We start from the raw sequence: 19793 nt of genomic DNA on the forward strand, positions 1-19793 counted from the left end.
AGCTTTCTTGGAGGGGGTTGGACGCTGCTGCACAGCAGACTGAGTTCAGATTTCACATCAAATGCAACCATATTAAGACTTATCGAGAGAATCTGTTAAAGTGGCATTGACTCACTATGATTGGCTAAGATGAGGAAGTGAAATAGTTTCATACTTTTTAAAATGTTTTCTACTTTTTCTGCTCTGCAAGCTGCTACAGTTGGGGGTGCTCTGTAGCATCCCAGAATGCAAAGCACCCCCAGCTATAGGAGCTGCTTGGGAGGACACTTGGTTTTAGGATCAGCCCAAGGTCAATCACATTCTCGCCACTAACAAGCCACTCCAAAATTTGTTTGGGACTGGGCCAATACCCCTTCCTCTGATGGGTCTTCTGGGTTCTGTATAATTACTGTGTTCCCATCTGCCCAAATGAACTGCACCAAGGAGGGAAATCAAATCAGAGCCTCATTTAAACACCTTAAAATGTGGCCTCACAATGAATTCTTGCAGCTTTTGTTTGTTGATATTAAATTCTTATTACTTCAGCAGTTCCTTGGTCCCCTCATCTGTATGTTTTGCTTTTATTTGTTTTTTAGTTTGATGTCTCTTTTTTATGGGTCAATCTCAATTCTTCACTTCCTCCACAAAGTAACCAACTGATCATGAATGACACTCTTTCAAACGTGCAAACTGTTTGACTTCCTCCACTTAAATTTGCCCTTTGCTAACTCACTCTCTTCTTCCCTAATCAACATATCATAGATGTCAACAGACGAGTTGGAGGACTATGTGGACAGCCAGTTTGATGAGCTCCGCAAATTGGTGCGTCTGGAGGAGAGGAGGACCCTTCACCTGGTAGACCTCAAAGAAGCATTCCTGACAGCATCTGCCGCTGAGAAAATAGCAGAGATCACTCTCGAAACCGAGCGGCTACAGGAGGAAATGGCCAACATTACACACCAGCTGTGTATGCTGGAGAAGGCGGAGGGGCAGGAAATAGGTCCTGTGGCAGCAGCCCAGGCTGTTGCTGTGCCACCTGGACCAATCCACAGAAGGCTGGTGAGAAGAAGCTTTCTTACTTCCTCATTAACCTTGTTATACCGCCTCGCTCACATAATCAAGCAAAAAGCAAAAATGAGATTCACATTGCGTGCTATAAGTAGGGCTCCACACCGGCAAGGTGTTTTCAGGTTGCGTGTAAATACATCAGTATGTACATTATGTTGGGCCCAAATATCCACCTGGAACCTAGGATGAACTGATTAGAACTTGATGATCACCGAGACATTCGGCCATAATCACATAAACTGATAATGGCACAATTTTGGAGCGCGCTAAATCCTCACAATGTTTTCTTTGCATCTAGTCAGCCTCACGAGTCTTGTTTCCATCAGCATATTCTGATGCAAATTTTGCATCACATTACAAAAGTTTGAAGGAAAAACTTACATTTTCCCTCCTCAAAAAAACTCACTTTTTTTTTTTTTTTAAGAATTAGAGTAAATTCGTAGAAAAAGGAGGCAGGAACAGCCTTTTTGGAATAAGCCCTGAAGTAGCAAATCTTTATCAACCAACCAAGAACAATTCCAGCTTGTCTAATTGAAGATAATTCCTCAAGACCTCTCTCCATTTTTTGCCGATAGACGGCTGTTTTTTTTTTTAACTCTTTTGTTACAGCTGTACGTAACATTACCTATACTGCCATCTTCTGGTGGCATTATGCAGTCATTCTATTCCATTCTAAAACACTTATGTCTAATGTTCATTTACTTTTCTTACATATACAGTATATAGAGTTAAAGTTGGCTTGACAATTAAATGGAAATCCAACTATTGACTCCACAAGTCTGATAGGGATCTATACGGAGCCATTCTAGCAACAAATAGGCTCTCTACATCCAGGTTTAATCTTTTTTCAATGGTCTTTGTAATAATACTTAGTTCTTTGAATTGTGCTGTATTTTTTATTTGTTTTTAACAACATGTAGTTCCATCTCTGCTCATCTGAGATTGCTCTGAAGAAGTATTTTGTTGAAACCTGAAATTGATTAAAAAAAATTCTTATGTAAAATATGATGGCCACTTGTCAATAATCTAGCCATCCATTTTCCTCTGCTTGGGGGGGGGGGGGCTGGAGCCTATCCCAGCTGCCTTCAGGTGAGAGGTGGGGTTCACCCTGGATAGGTCACCAGTCCATCACAGGACCAACACATAGAGACAGACAAGCATTCACACTCACAGTCACACCTACAGTCAGTTTAGAGTATCAATCAGCCTCGTCCCCTCTTGATGTCTTTGGACTGTGGGAGGAAGCTGGAGTACCAGAGAGAACCCACACAGGAACAGGGACAACATGCAGACTTCACACAGAAAGGCCCTTCTTGCTGTGAGGTGACAGTGCTAACCACTGCGCCACTGTGCCGCTCCTTTGTCAATAATATTTCAGACATTTTACCTACAAGCATAATGGCTCTTCCACATGCTGCTTAGTCATTATGACAAAATTAAAAGGGTGTTATCACACACAGTAATGGCGGAAATCACCAGAAATACTGGCTCTCAGCTGTCTCAGTGTGATACAGATAGTTGTATGCAAATACTTCCTATGTTGGTTGATGATAAGTGTTCAGTGTTTGTCCTCTGGCTACAGTCATTGCAAACAGCATCTCTACCTTGTTCCTTCTCTTTCTACTTGGTCGCAATCACTTTCTGTCAGGAAAGAAAGCAGCTCTGATAGCGTGTGTGGAGTTGCAGTTTACAGTCAGTGCCTGTGCATGAATACTGTCCACCCACCCACATAGCCTCAGTTTCAAAAGCATTTGTTCTCCCTGACATTTAATTTGAAAATTGAGGAAGGATCTCTTACTGTTTGATATAGCCGCAAATTAAAATATCCCACCGGTTTTCTTGTCACTGATGATACTGCAGTTGCCACAGTCAGGCCAGCCATCTGCACAGGTGCAGGTAGGCAGCAGTATGATGGTATCTGATGAGTGGATTTCTTTTCCCACCGACAAATGAATCCATAGTGAGCCATGTTCATTAAGGCCCCAATCAAACACAGATGGCTGCCCTGCTGGTTCTCATGTGTTAGTTATTGCTGGAGTAAGCAATCTACTGTTGCTTATTTGCTCAAAACGCCAAAGGGATACAGTACTGTTATCTCTTGCAAGTGAACATTTCTATGCATATAAGAGGAGTAAACCAGACATGTATGAGAAAGTCAGCGAATCTGTCATTGGAGCGCCACGGCGAACTGCCATGTCAACATCATGTTTTGCATCTGAGTGTTAATCAAATAAATTTCGCTATCAAAAATAGTTTAATGATAATTTGAAGTTAAGTAGTAATTCAGGAGGGATTTCATTTGCATTAAATCCACCTCGGGGCACAACCCTGAAAATGGAAATCGAGAAGTCGCTGAATTCAGTCTCATAAATGCACCAACTACATTACAGAACCATTAATGTGTAATTGATTAATATTTAAATTAAAAGCTATAATCACCATCACTTACAGTGTCAATAGCCAGAAACTTGTTGCATTTTGGATGCCTTGGCAAGGAAGAGGTTTCTATCTTATTCATTCATGTACAACATTAAAGATACTACTATTTGTATTATATAACATTTATTTATGAAATAAAATATGATTACACAGTACAAACCAACCAAAAAGAGAGAGACAGACAGAGAGGAGGAAGGAAGGATTTTATGTCTGTGTTGACGTGTATGTCGTGCAGGGATGAACACACTCAAGTCGTCTGGGACAAAGAGAAGCGTGGATGGATCAGGAGTTTTGAAGCTCACATCCACGAGTAGTTAGACTGGAGGTCAGACGGGAATGGAAGGGACAAGTCTGTTGTTCAGAGTTTGAATGCGGTCTGTTGCAGTGAGGTGTGCGGGGGAAACCAGGAGGATGCTGGTCGCTCCTTTGTTCTCCCAGTCAAGTTAGCAGTTTGGCACTTACTTGGTGCCCCTGCTGGTAGAGTTTGATTCGGCTAGCAGGCGGTGCATAGCAACTACTTGCGCTGAGTCAATTCTTTACCGTGGCTGGATTCAGCCAGGCTCTGGCGTCACTGCTGTGAAAAAGAGTCTGGTACATGGCACAGAGCTTGAGTGGATGTTACCATTTGAGGTCAGCTTTGGAGTTAGACAGCGAGAGAGAGAGTGTGAAAGAGAGAAGGAGAGGGTGATCGTGAAAGAGAGAGAGAGAGTTTGTCTGGTTTTATTGTGTGGTTGTGTGTCTTATGACATCATGGGTCTCTGGCCACAATGACCATTCACACTCTGGGTTCCTGGGCAGGATTGACATCCAGGTGTGAAATGGCCCGTGGACTACCTTTATTCTATGGGCTTCTAGCGATGTCTTCAGGCTCTGAGGCCCAACAATTATTTATGCTAGAGCAAATGGTGATCTTAAGTATTCTCTTAGTGTTATTGAATTAGGGCTGTGAATTAAGGTTCAAATATACATTCCAGTTTTAATTAGTCATACATACGAAAATGAGACATTGATATTTAAACCATTGTGTGGCAATAAAACTGTTTTCCAATGCCAGCCATAAAACAAGACTAAAAATGTAGGTCGAGTTGACAGCGTTCACAACCAAACTTAACAAGCGTGTCTACAGCAAACACAGAGAGGGTGATGTGCACCCCCAACCAAATACTAAAGTTAAATTGGAATACCTTTGGAAATTGTGCCAGAAAGCTGTAACTAGGGATAGACACAATTAGTCAATGGTTGATAATTGATTAAGATTGCTGATCTCTTATTATTCTTTGATCCATGAAGGCTGTGCCACGTAGTGCGCATTCACTGTGTTGGAGCAATGAGGCTTGTCACCATCAGGGGGTGATTTTTATCTAGTTACAGGAAGAAAAGGAAGAAATGTAAATACTCTGCTCCTGCTAAAGTTTGGTGCGGAACCATGTAGAACAGAAAATGATAAAGTTCATTGTCAACAATGCAAAGCCATGTGTAACGACCGCAATGATGTACCACTTGATCAACATATGCTCGACATCATCTAAGCATTAGCGTGTAGGAGCCGCGATGCTTAACGGGCAGAGAAACTTACACAAGGCACCTGCAGATTTACTGAGAAGGATAGGTTGCCCATAAGTATAATTGAGGGCAAAGGTTTGAGATCTGATAGGAGCTGTTAAAAATGTTAGCCACAGCTAAGAAAGTTTCCCCCCCATCACAAACCGCTGGTCTGCTTTAACAACCTAGAGCAGCGTCACCATAACCTGCCACTACAATAGCTATTAAATCAATATCAAATTGCAAATTTTCTCTCAGATCAATCAAGGTAATTTCTTTAAATGCCCATTCCTAGTCGCCAAATGACTGTTATTGATATTCGAAATGAAATTGTATTGTGTTTTTTGTTTCAATTTGATCCTTATTTGATTGGAAGGCAGTGCATTTAGAGTGAAAAAGAGGTCTGCGGCAGTCCTTAGATGATGTTTGATAATGTATAAATAGTGTTTGTCTTTGTTGATTTTCAATTAGGAGGTGTGCAGAACATGCGCTTATTGACTAAATATTAAATTAAAAGACAATACGTCCCCCTTTGAACGGTTTTATCCTCGTGGACTGTTAAAAAATAAAGCTTCTGTGAGTTTATTGACAATTTTAGCAAAACATTCAAAGGTTCGAAGTTGTGTGCATTTTTAAAAAGAATATTCAAAGATGTTTTTTGATAGTTTTGACAGCCTTGGGTGAACTACTGCATAGGATATAAAAGCCATGAATGAAATCATCAAGATGAGTTGACACTGGAACAAGCACAAATAGGCTGCTGAATCAAAGCCATTACCTACAGCATTGTTCGAATGAGGGTAAATATTTAAAGATGTTGACCCTGTTTTCTGTTTTGACTTTTGTTATTTCACAAACTAATCCTGCCAGAGAACTGCAGTTATGGCCTTCAGCACTTTTGGAAGCAAAGCCTTGATTCCAACCTCCTTTCATTTTTTTTTTTTAAACAACCCCCCCCCCCCCCAAAAAACAACAAAAAACCAAGCAGCTTTCAGAGCCTCATCAGAAAAGTGATTGCTTCTTTGTGAGCACACCAAGCTCACATGCTACGGCCGTGACACGGCAAGGATATATAAAGAAAATAACCTATGATTTGAAAAAAATATCTTGCTTGTTTATAATCCATTGTTTAAACCCCTCCCCAAAGATCAAACCATAATAATTGGGGTGAGTCTTCCTGCTCACGGTCGAACAAACAAATTACCTCTGCTTCTGTTAATAATCTCCCCTCCTTCTTATGGTGCAGGCACAGGACCACACAGGTGGACCCATAAACACACACAATAATGAAGGTTATGAATAATGAAAAGTGCCTTCTGAAACTTTAACAATTAGTGGGAGCCAAAGGGAAAACATGTTAAAGGTTTTGTCACAGCTCAATCCATTTATTACTGAAATTTTCAGTTTTTATATATTCATTGAGAAGTGCCAGTGGGTGCTCAATTATACAACAACACAGTTTTTTTTACCTGGCCAGTCACTGACAATTAAATACACTGATAATTCCCAGACAAGAGACTTTTATAAACAACCTGTAAAATTAGTGACTAAACCCAAAAAAGGGAAGATGGCTTTAGATGGATAAATATTCTAAGAAGAGTTTGTTTTAAATTGCAATTTTAATTGGATGCATTTTTAAATGTAAAGCTCCTCATTGACCACAGAACTATCCTAGGGAACCAGGAACCTTGGAGGAACTGTGGTCTATTTAGTTCCATGAGACATTTTTTTTTCTATTGTTTTTTAATGTCATGCTGCTCAGTTGTACCGTACTTTAATTGCCCCTCGGGGATTAATAAAGTCATCTGAATCTCAATCTGAATTGTTTCACATCCCCAAAAGTCTCAACTCGGGCTTCTGAAGTTTGAGGAACTATGCAAGGGTATTTTTCCACTGAACATTTGTGAGTGGTTCAGTATTCACCAGGTTTTATTTTAACCATCTTTCAGCCGTAATTTCACTGGTTACACATTCCATTAAATTATCATTAGCAGTTGTCATAGCCCTAGGAATTGTATAGTTAAGACAAACAGGACAACATCCTCAACAATTTTATTGACCCTGTTTTGCACAAGCAGCACGGTGGTGCAGTGGTCAGCACTGTCGCCTCACAGCAGGAAGGTTCCTGGTTCGAGCCCCAGCTTGGTTTCTGTGTGGAGTCTCCATGTTCTCCCTGTTCCTGTGTGGGTTCTCTCTGGTACTCCAGCTTCCTCCCACAGTCCAAAGACATCAAGAGGGGACGAGGCTGATTGATACTCTAAATTGACCATAGGTGTGACTGTGAGTGTGAATGGTTGTCTGTCTCTACGTGTTGGTCCTGTGATGGACTGGTGACCTGTCCAGGGTGAACCCCGCCTCTCACCCATAGCCGCTGGGATAGGCTCCAGCCCCCCCGCGACCCTTAACAGTGTTTTGCACAAATATTTTATGGATCTCTAATCCATTTTGCAGTTCTTTATAATCACTGTCTCTGAGACTGCTACTACTTGAAATTTTTCATCGAACTGTTGAAGATGTTCCTGAAAAGACTCATGCTGTAAAAATGGATCACCAAAAAGCCTGGCACAGCCTGTTATTAACTTTGTCTTCAGAGTAATATTCACAGTTTATATCAATGTTGTTGTAGAAGTGGGTTTCTTCATCACTGTCATTTTCTAACTCATTGTTTATGGTCTTGAAAAACCTAGACCTAGACTTAAAACCAATGTAATCACCTGTTCTTGTGCAAGATTCGTCACTTATAGACGATATTTTACCTCAGTCATCACAACTCAATAAGACAAAAGTATGACATTCCTCAGGACTCTTACTTGTTGGGCATTCTCAGCATTTATTAATTCTTTTTTTAGGTGTTCGTTACCACATGCTCCTTTGCCCTTCAGTTTTTAAAAGCTTTAGCATTTCATATTCTCTGCTCACAAATTGAATGATGATGTTTGGCCTGTTGTTTTGTTTTAGAGGAATGGTGTGACAAGCTGCTACATTTTTTTACAAACTAAAGGAATGTCTTTGTTGTTGAAAAACTTTGCTAATTGCTGCCCAAGCAAGTGCAGTTCACCCCTTGGTCTCAGCCTCCCCTTGCTTGTCACCTCCTGCAATCCATCCATAGGCGCAGTGGGTCGTCTCCATTCCAGATATCACCAAGTCATTCCATTCTTGTACATTGTTCCACATCTTACTCTCCCCTTTCCCGTTGTTCAATCCTGTTGTCATTTCTTTTTTTTTTTCCTCATCAATTAAGTGCAGGGGGTCCATCTGTTGTTTCACCACTTTACTTAATTCCTCTGACAAGAAGTTAAGGGATTTTTTACTTCTTCCATGTCTTTGGCAAACTTTCCCATTGCCATGTCTTTCGCTGATTGTTGGAGTACTTCGGGAAAAAAACAAGAAAAAAAAACAAACTGTCTTGCCAATATTCCGGGTAATGCAGTATTGCTGGCTGTCAAGTCCGTGTCATTTAAAGAATAGCAGAAAATAATCCTGCCAATTGAAGCCCAACTTCATTGTTAAGTTCACCTAGTGCTTGGATGTCAAATTCTTTTCATGATATTTGATGGATTGTTAGAGCTGACTAGCACAGTATGTCTAACCAGCAGCCAACTTGGCTTCTAAAAACTTCTGACTATAAAGGGGCACTGTGGTTCCTTCCATCTGTATGGATATGTTTAGATAGACGTCGGCGATGGAGGCTCAAAATTGTTTCAGCTCTAACCGACTTCTTGCATGAAAACAAAGCCAATGTGCCTCATTAGGCATCGCGAGTCTACACCAGCCTCACAACTTGAGTCACAATAAACCACTTGGAGGCTTATTTGGTCCATCACTGCCTCTGGCCTGTTAGCTCAAACTTTTAGCTGAAGTCCTGTGTTCCTTTCACGTAATTTATTTGTCTATTTAAGCATCACACATTGCACCTGTTCATCTGTTCTAAGTATGAAGTAGCACTCTTTTTCTCTTCTGATTATGATGAAGAAGAATACAGTAATTGTACACTGAGTACTGATGAAGCCCCTCTGACTCCACATACGAATCATTAGGGCCCCATTTAATTAGGTCTAACGCAAGTCAATCAAGTGACAAGTGCACATTTAGACTTTTGTGTAGCATTAGCAAAACTATGGTAAGTGCAATTGATCAATCAGTTAATCAGTTAATCAATCAATCAATCAGTCTTTATTCATATTGTGCCAAAAATCACAAGAAAGCCATCTCAAGGCACTTTTCACAAAGAGCAGGTCCTGAACCTTATTTTTAAATTCAAATGAAAGAGACCCAACATTCCCACATGAGCAAGCACTTGGCAGCATTGGTTAGAAAAAACTCCTTTTTAACAGGACGAAACCTCAGGCAGAACCAGGCTCAGAATGGGCGGCCATCTACCTCGACCGGTTCGGGTTGAGAGGGAGAAGGAGAGAGATGGGGGAGGGGGAGGAGAGAGGAAAGAGAGAGGTGGGTGGAGCAGGGGAGGAGAGAGTAACACAGGGCCAGGGCTAGCGAGTAATTGGTCCAGGACAGGGGTCAATCAACCCGACGTCTACAGCCCCAGGTGACCTGCAGGGGCAAGAAGTTTAGGTTAATGGGTGCATTGATACATGCGAACAGATAAAGATGGATAGAAATAGAGAGGAGGAGAAGGCTCAGTGCATCATGGGAATCCCCTGGTAGTCCAAGTCTACAGAAACTAGGAGCTGGTCCAGGATAAGCCAGACTGGCCCTAACTATTAGCTTTATCAAAAAGGAAGGTTTTAAACCTCCTCTTAAATGTAGATAGGGTGTCTGCCCCTCCCCCCCCAGCATTTTTAATGCAAGAATCAGGTACACTTTCACAAAACCTTTAGCCGATCAACTAAAAATCAATCAGTTAACCCAGCAAAAGTAGTAAAACAACTATGCTTGTACTTTGTAATTAGAAGGCCTGTCAAGAGCTTTGTTGCTGAATTGTTTTGCCCTCTGATGTCAAAAATGGACTTTTGAGTCTAATTAAGGGTTTGACAAGGTACACCAAGAAAAATCTCCCTCTGTTCAAATATTTGAAGATAAGTATTTGTCCAGATCTGAAGCTAATTAAATCTAGTGCCAGATCTTATTGTGTAAGGCACACAGCCAATCACATAGCCTCCTCTCAGCAGACCTCTTCTCATCTGCTCCGCTGCCAAGGAGCCACTGGCTGCAAGAGGCTTCTTAGCATCGTCGTGCTGGTAGTCAAGGACCAGTACTACAGTTCAGTGACTGCTGGGCAGAATATTAAAGGTAACAAAGGAGGCCATTTTGTGCTTGAGGTCCTGACTGAAAATAGTAACATTGTAACCAGTGGTTTGACTGGACTATCAGTTATCAGCTGTGACATACTGGCCGGCATTTCCATCATTTTGACACTGAAGTTAATCAGAAGAGTTGTTTATGGTAGGCGATATCGATAATGACTCTCTTATTTTCTTTCTCATGTTATAAATCCAGGAAACCCTTTTCTTTTCTTGCGGTGTGCTTTTCCCCTCCCCAAAAGCCCTAGCTATCTCTCAGCTAGGCTGTTTAGCTCAGCTCAAGCCAGGATGACAGATGGTCAACAAGAAAGGTAAAACCAATTCAGCTGTTTGGAAACTTTGGTTTCCGAGAGTCTGATGAGGAACAAGAAGAAGCAATGCTGAATTAATCCTGATCATGATTGTGGCCATAATTAAGTCAAACTGGTTTGACCAGACTATTCCTCTAAAATTTCATGAATATGCACTAGCACCAATGTGTTTTCAAGTACAAATGAACTGGAATCAATTCTAACTCTTTCTCTGTCTCTTTTTGTTTTCAGCACGGCATTGAGGCCAGGCCAAGGTAAGATTGCTAGTGTGATTCATGTTCACCTTTTTATAGCCGGGTACTTTAGCAAAGACTAAGAACCCTCCAAAACCACCTCACTCACTGCCACTAACCAACAAGAGACCGATGAGTATTTATCCACTCCTTCAGTCCTACCCGTCACTGACTCTGGAGCAGCAATATTGCAATGTGAGCACATCAACTCCATCATGTCTTCAAACTGATCCAGTGACATGCAAGTCACATTGGTGCTGCTGCAAGCCAATTAGCTTTCATCTATATGTTGGCAGGCAAGGTGGGTGTTGGGGTGCGTGCATGTGCATGTTTAAATGGTCTGATACAACATAGTGTTTAGATTTGTACAATCCCAAAACTGATTATGTGTGCCTGCAGGCATGTGTAAATGAGAGGCCTTTAATTTTTTCAGCTGCTACTATAGTTTGTGCTATTTTTGCCTCGAGGACAGCTTTCAAAATCATCTGTCTTCATGTCAGAAATTCTGAAATGAATAGTCCTCTCCTGCTTTCACATATATTGATCTGTTGACATGAAAACCTCTCAGCCTCTGTCAGTGCTCCTAGCACCACCTGCTGTTCCCACCTCCCCTCCTGTTTGTCTCTCTGGGCTTTCATCTCAAATTATGCCTTCCCCCTGCGCACACACACACGCACACACACACACACACACACACACTCACACCTAAAGCAAATGCCAGCACAGCTGTCCTCAGAGAAAAGAAGCCTTGAATTTCAGTGCAAATTAAATACACTAATAATCCACAAAATACACTTTTGATGAACAGCATTCTTTTTCTCTCATGTGCTTCTAGAATCAGACAAAAGTGAAATACATTTTTAATTTCACTTGTGATATTATGCTGCTGCAGGCATGAGGGAGATTTCCTCTCTGGAGTGTAAAGTACCGCACTTTTAATAAGAGAAAAGAAAGAAAGCTGGTGCTCGTTGCCAATATGTAATATGTTATTGATTGGTTAGCCGCCATGATCACTCCTGAGCTCGGGACCAGATGGCAAATAGCGTGGACCAAAGGGTGAGATGAAGGTAAAAGTTTGTCCTCGATCAAGGTTAATTTGAGACATAAGCACACACACACACACTCACACAAAGAAACAACAGACACATATAATTAATCTCAAAGCCCCCGTATTGCACTAAAATGGAGTGGGTCCTGCGGAGTCGAATGCAGCTGATGGAGTAAGCCTCACACTTTGGAGAGGAATACCATGAGGAGTTAATGTTTGGAAAGAATCTGGACAGCCTTATGTGAGTTTTTTGTCTCGCTTGAGTGAAAGACATTGAGCATCGTATGGTTGGAAGGTAAAAGATTGAACAGGACAGCAAGATGAAATGAAACTAGAGTGGGAAAAGTAGGATCAAACAAGGAGTGGATGTTTAGGATTATGTGCAATAGGATCCAGACAGCAAATTGATTATAGAGCAGAAACACAAATCCACTGTCTGAGCCGCATATCGCTGCCATAGACGGAGCATCCCCACAGGACCGCAATCCTGCACCCACACGCATCTTTCCCGGACTTCCTCATCAATGCACCCTGCCTCCTACCCAAAGCCTCTTAACATAGGTACTTCATGCCAATATACTCCCTCCCCTGAATATAAATCTTCCATTACACTGCTCAACCACCATGCTGCTGCCTCTAATGAGATGCATTCAAATTTCACTTTCATCCTTCTACTTAACCCCCACACCTCCAGAACAGCCCCTTCCCCTCATTAGCTGGAAGCTTCCTGTATATATGTGCATTTCCAATATAATCACCATTGGTGGCAACGTCTAAATTGTGAACAAGAAATTAATAACTATTATCATATATATCAACCCCTTGTTTATATAAAACCCGACAAGACTAGCTAACACAAGCTCATTTGCTGTGCAACATTGTTGTGGAATTTTGCTGTTAGCTTGATTGCTGAATGTGGCAGCTATGTTAGCTCCTTATATCAGCAGCTATATTGCTTTTTCATAAGGTAAATGCAAATGAATGCTGGCTGAAACACAAGTATTAGCATACCCAATTGTTAGCTCTGCATTGCAGAGCACCCAAAACAAAATTTAAACACACACAAACACACACACCCACACACACACAACCACCACATAGCCTTCAACAGTGTTCACAAAGTAAGATTTCTGCTATTTTTGGAAACTGTCTTCCCCTCCTCCAGTGAACCTTCCCTTGTGGCTTCTTGTCCTCTCACTCCGACCACATAAAGAAATCCAGATGAAGTTGTGATGAGAACCATTCCTGGAGACTTCTCCTAATGGGAAAACTCTCCAGCTCTTGTCAGCTGTCATTGTTTGGCTTGTTTCTCCTTAAGATAATGAATGATTTTGTATTTTACTGCAGATAGTCAAGTAAATATGTGAACAACTGCCTGATTGTAAAAGCTGAACGTATACAAATCCCTTCATCTGTTCATCTTACAGCCCATAGCATACTGCCTCATATATATCTTTTGGGAAGCTACACTTCGTAGCGTAGAATATTTTGTGTTTAATGGTTTGAAAGCTTTTTTTTTTTTTTAACTGACTCCAGATTGGACTGCAAATGAATCAATTCTAAAAACTCCTTCTGAGAATTGAGAATACGTCTCTGCATGCACCCTGATAACATAATCATGCTGATTCATTTTGAAAGAGCAGCTTCTAATGAAAAACCTTAACACCTGACCTCCCCACCAATGATGCAACTTGATCGCTCAGTAACTCAGCAACAAACCGGTCGAGTAAAGTCTTGATGTGCAGAAAGTATTCGTCTGTCGGCAGGATTACACAAGAACTAGTAAGGTCTTTTTCACAGATTTTAGATGACAGGTGTGACATGGGCCATGAGAGTAGCTCATTAATGGTGTAATGGACAACATTTAAACTTCCCAGCCAATAGGTGCCTGCTGCCTTATCTCTTCTGACACAACTAACCACATATGGTCAGAGCTGCGATAGCGGTAGTAATAAGACAGACTATTCCCGTGGGCTATCTCATCATGATATATTTTTTGATGTTGTCACACACTACCAATAACAACAGGAACCTGTCAGAGAGCAACGTCCAATTACTTGTGCAGTTGCCATTGTTAGTTAACAAAAGCTCACCTGTCCAGCAGAAAAGTGGCAATCTCAGCGTGGCTTTTCAGCCATTTTTTTTAATATACTTTCTGCTTGGACCGGTACAGAAAAGCTGAACCAGTATTGATCCTCGTATTGATCCTTTGTTGGTTCAGCAGTACTTAAGGAAGAAAACAGAATGAACCCATACATTTCTCAGCCATTTCTCTATTTAATCCAACACCTGGCAACCCCTGAGCTCCTGCAGTTAGTGACAGCGCAGAATTAACATGTGATATCAACTTTTTTATGGTATTGGCTCAGAAATCCTGTGAGGTTTGTCAGCCAACTTGCTTGAATCTGAATATCATAAACACTTTGGACCAGATGAAATATTTTTATAGTGATTTCACCTCAATTTTTTTAACACATAAGTTTCGATTTTCAGTCGGCACCTTTTCTAAAACTTCTGTGGATGTTTTTTTTTCTTTAGAATTGTTGTCTCATGCACTTTTTCATTTTTTTCATTTAACATACTCAGGTGTCTGCCAAAATAATCAGTCATCATTGACAAAAAAAAGTACATCAGTGTTTTATGGTTCCCTCACCTGGATTCTGTGAAGACCTGGTCCTTCTCTTCTGCTTGGCTCTGATGTTGATCCATTTTCCACTACAAGCCTAAAAGCCCCAAGTGTACTTGACAATCAGATGCAGAATGGGGCACTGGCTGGTCTTCTGGGGATGTGCAACCAGCAGGCCTATTTCTATTTCCTCCTGGGTCTGAAAAAAAGGCCCTTTAGCATCCATTAAGTTACTTAACATATTCAAATATGGATAAGTAATTCAAACCCCAGCGGCACAGTGGTCAGCACTGTCGCCTCATCGCAAGAAGGTTTCGGGTTCAAGCCTCAGCTTGGGCACGGGGTCTTTCTGTGCTTGCGTGGGTTCTCTCTGGTACTCCAGCTTCCTCCCACAGTCCAGAGACATGTAAATGAGGACTAGGCTGATTGATACTCTAAATTGACTGAGTTATGAATGTGAGTGTGAATGGTTGTCTGTCCAGGGTGAACCCCGCCTCTCACGCAAAAGCCGCTGTGATAGGCTCTGACTGTTGAAACAGACAGAGCTAGCAGTGTTAATGGTGCTAGCCTAGGCACTGGGGGTCTAGTGTCATCTGTGATGGTAGAGGGGGTAGACAGCAGGAGGTTGAATGTTTCAGGGGCTACAGGAAATTAAAAGGTTCGGGAACCAGCACTCTAAACAAATGACCAAAATGTGATCAGTAACAAAATAATCAACCCAACCCAGACCAGTTACTACTGTGTCACATGTAGCAAGTTAGCTTAGCAAGACCAACAGATGCGTTCTAAGTAAACAAGTCAGACTGTGGAATTGCTTGAAAGTGATAAAAGCCCACAGGGAGCGCAGCACGTGTGATGACAATGCAAGGACCCCCGATACATTCTCTCAGCTCTCCTCTGGATCTCAGCAGCTCCTGTAAGACAAAAAAAAATATTCATTTATACATGACAGCATATGATATAAATGTAATAATAATGATAATAATAATAATAAACAGAGCAAAGTGAGAAGAGATAAAACACAATTCCTTTACACATTGCAGTAAGTTAAAACTAAACAAACAAACAAGATGGGACAATAAAGCAAATAAAAGCATGGGTAAACAAGGACTCAGGTAAAAGCCAACCTATAAAAGTGGGTTTTTAAGAGCGTTTTAAATGGGACACTGAGGTAGATTGTCAGATTGAAATGTATTTATTTATTCACATAATTCAGCACTAAGTAGCTTTAACATTTTAATCTAATTATTATTGATCAAAATTATTCAACCTTTCTCTAATCTATGAGGACGTAAAATACATAAGGAAGTGCACACAGGTGGATGTGAATTATAAGGTAGTGATTAACGATTTATAATAATAAATGAATATGTAAAGTCATCATCATAAATGATGCATCATGGTCTTTTGTTTTATTGTTGATTCCAAATCTGCTCTATAGTATTTATACATGATCGTATGACCATTTATTTGGAATGACAGTTGGAGCTCTCAGTTCATTCCTGTCTTAAACAAACACACACTCACACACTATCTCACATTGTCCTGATCCTCCTCTTCTAGCATTTGTAGTGTTCCTCATCCAATAATCCTCCACTATAATCTATGTAAATGGAGGATTATGCTACTATAATTTCAACTCTGGAAATGAGGACTGACACTCATATTTATATGTCTGGCAGATTTTCTTCTTTCTGTGTCGGAGTGATCTAAAGTTTTGCAGTATGTGCGATTTAGAAGTTTGAACTATCTCATCTCGACTGTCCACAATTATGTACACTTCTTGTCCTTAAAACACATTTCGAGTAACTCTGCATTAAATTTGTCATCATTGCATGCTCCCTGACGAGGGCGAAAGGCCAAATCCTCCATTATGTTTCACTGAGGGACCTGGGTGGATAGTGTACATTCCCCTGGAAGAGGGTGTGATGGGCCAGAGGAGTGGGCACTATGGGACACATCTTATCTTTGTTTCTGAACTGCTTGTCCTTCAGTGGGTCAAATAGACAGGCTGACTGAAGCAGGGAGGTGTCAGGGGAGTGTGGCAAGAGGAGGGAGGGAGAGAGCTGCATTTCCTCTAATGAAATATTTACATCGCGCAGTACTAAAGGAGCCACTACAGGCCCTCTCTCATTCTTATGACATTCCATGTGTGCTGGAACTACTCATAAAATCAAAGACATCAAATCTGTTTACACAATTACATTGTTGGGACTCGCCTCCCTTTTGGGGATGAAAAGCAAGTCCTCATGATTACATTTTAGACTGAAGACTTGGTGTAAGGTTGTGTCTCCAGGAAACTTCATGTAAGTCATCAAATGGAAACACAAGTGTGTGTGTGTGTGTGTGTGTGTGTGTGTGCGTGTGTGTGTGCGTGCATGTGTGCGTGTCAGCATGTCCTCATTCAATATTTTAAAATGCTCCAGCCACTGCATCTGTATCTCTTAGTGTGTGTGTATGTGTGCTTGTCATGAATGTACTAAACCTTCCTGATTCATATACTCTTTCTCTCTTCCTTCAGTGCGTCTCCTTTTCTTGTCTTTTCTCTCTCCCTGCTGTCACCCCTCACAGAAGAATGTGCATACACATACACACCTACTGTGACTGTCAAATAGAAAGTAGAAAGACATGCATTTAGATAAGACTATAAGCATGCATAATTCATGCCACAGACACAACATTCTCCCAATTTTAAGATGTCTTTCATTTGTGTGGGTATATGTTCCCTTTTTTTTGTCTCTGGAGCATATGCATGTGAGATTCATGGATCTTGTCGGCACTAACAGTTTCAGAAAGCACCGGGAGAGTTTTTTTAAAGGTGTTTTAGGGAAATGAGTGTGTATGCTTTTCATAGCTTTATCTTATCTGATAACTAATGGCAGTTATTATTTGTTCCTTTTTTCTAACTACAGATTGGTAATTAAACCTTAAAGACACCTGGGATTTAGAGTCGGGTTGCTTGAGCACCATCCGTTTGTTTAATACCATACACACCTGTGTACACAAGTTTTTTTTTTAACCCAAGTAAACTCATTTTCAAAAGCAAATTGATCCTGTTCCCATTCTGAGGAGATGGGGAGTCTTTATGTACTCTTTGGTAGCTGCAGCCAGCTTTTCAAACTCTACCCTGACTCAATAATGTTAGATGAGTTCAATTTGTGGCCAATATGACGCAGAGTAACCAAAGTTACTGGCACAGGTGACAGACTTTCATTCCACCATGTATATTGTTGATAGCAAAGCACTGACCATATTTGTGTCTGAAATGGGAAGGTGCCTGAAGCGAGCCACAAATAACCACTTTCACCCGGGTTTTGTGGTCCATAAATGTCGATCTGAGTTGATAAACACCAGTGACAAAAGCCAGGTGTTGGCAGGGTTTCTGTTCAGTGGGCAGCAGCCTTTACTCAGTCCAGCTTCTGTCCCAAGCTTAAAGTAGTCTAATTGAATACCTGCTGTAACGGAGTATGAATTGTGAGCCTATACAATTTGTCAAAAAGTGAAAGGGCACAGTCAGGTAGGAGTATATTTTTGTGCAGCTGACATGACTAGTACAAATGTATATTCAAACAGAAACTTTTTTTTTTCTTTTGATATCAGATTTGACTGCTGTTGGGGTGGGGGGACTAGTCACCTTAGAAGATTGATGTAATTCGGGAGTTTGAATGTCACCAGAGATTTAGAGGCACTGCTGCTGATGTTTTGTGTGTGTGTGCCTGCTGGGACGCTGTGTATAGAGTGCGGACCTAAGCTTTAAGAGTGCTTGTGGTATTGACCTGCTGTGCAGATAGATATGAGAGCCGTGCTGCCGAGTGTCGACTGTTGTCATCTGTGCTCCTACAGAGCAAAGATTAGGCCTTGAGTGTCTATTGTGCTTCCAGGGCTACAGTGCAGAAGAATCAGGTTACTGCTCTGTTTGTGTTGATGCTCTGAGTCCGTAGTGCCTATGAATAATGGATTGTTAATCCATGTGTACAAAATAGATCTCTTTCCCACATTACTTTCCTTGTTTTCTTCCTGCTCTTTGTGTTGCATATGTGTATAAGTGTAGTTTAATATGTGTTGTGTGCCCGCTTGTGTGTCGGCTCACAGATTTGTCACTTTATACCCTGATAAATGAAGCGACTGTCAGTTTTGTCTTGCTGACAACGAAAAGCTGGTAAGAACGAGGGATTTAACAATTTAACACGGGTCACCACAGGACCATTAAAATATTAATTTTCATTGAACTTTGCATTGAAATCGGAAAAAAAAGGCTCAATTGAACACAAGGTTGGGGGCTGTGAACCTTTGTACATGTAATAACAGGAGAAATTTCTTCAAACTGTGAATGAAATCAGAGAAGCTTGATCAATAGATACTGAGCAGTAAACACTAGAGACTCAGATGAATAGGAATTTAATACTCAATACTAATCAGGATTTATTTGAACTATATAGGCAAAGCAATGTGTTCAGATCACCCCATCATTCTTTTCCTGGTAGGGCATATGCAAAACTAAGGAAATATTATGACTAATAATTCATCCATGGAGATTCCAAGTGACATCAAATCAAAACATGACACCAACAGTTGTTTGGGATGCAGAGCTTCCTGGATTCTAAATTGATTTTGTTCAAGGTACCCTTTGTGTGTGTATATGTGGAAAAACAAGAAAATTCCAAGGCAATCACACTTAAACAGTATTACTCAAGAGGGGGTGCTTTACCATTATTGTCATTATCATTATTGTCATGACAGCGATGTGATTATTAGCATCTAGTATTGACGCTTCAGGGATTGGATGGAATGGCTCAGAGGTAGACTGGCTGTCTAGCAACCGAAGGGTCACTACTTCGATCCTCATTTCCCCCGGTGACCCATCCATCCATCTTCTTCCGCTTATTCCTATTAAGGGTGGCGGGGGGGCTGGAGCCTATCCCAGCGGCTACGGGCGAGAGGCGGGGTTCACCCTGGACAGGTCACCAGTCCATCACAGGGCCAACACATATAGACAGACAACCATTCACACTCACAGTCACACCTACAGTCAATTTAGAGTATCAATCAGCCTCGTCCTCTCTTGATGTCTTTGGACTGTGGAAGGATGCTGGAGTACCAGAGAGAACCCACACAGGAACAGGGAGAACATGGAGACTCCACACAGAAAGATCCTGTGCTCGAGCCGGGACTCGAACCCAGAACCTTCTTGTTGTGAGGCAACAGTGCTAACCACCACCGTGCCGTACCAACCATGTTGAAGTATTCTTTACCCCTTTCACACTGAAAAACGCATGTAAACGCTGG

General features: G+C 41.3%; 1 protein-coding gene across 2 annotated transcripts in view; it reads left to right on the top strand.

Moving 5' to 3' along the window:
- The window catches only part of trim44 (tripartite motif containing 44), a 57731-nt gene that overhangs the window by 16776 nt on the left and 21162 nt on the right, over positions 1 to 19793 (top strand). For both annotated transcript variants that reach the window (XM_086208333.1, XM_086208334.1), the window contains exons 4-5: positions 742 to 1038; positions 10832 to 10854. In XM_086208333.1, coding sequence (XP_086064459.1) covers positions 742 to 1038; positions 10832 to 10854 — 320 coding nt within the window. The remainder of the gene's footprint in view (positions 1 to 741; positions 1039 to 10831; positions 10855 to 19793) is intronic.

The sequence above is a fragment of the Aulostomus chinensis genome, chromosome 7 (assembly GCF_037954235.1).
Source record: "Aulostomus chinensis isolate RoL2024-O1b breed Wild chromosome 7, RoL_Achi_v1.0, whole genome shotgun sequence".
Classification (NCBI taxonomy): Eukaryota; Metazoa; Chordata; class Actinopteri; order Syngnathiformes; family Aulostomidae; genus Aulostomus; species Aulostomus chinensis.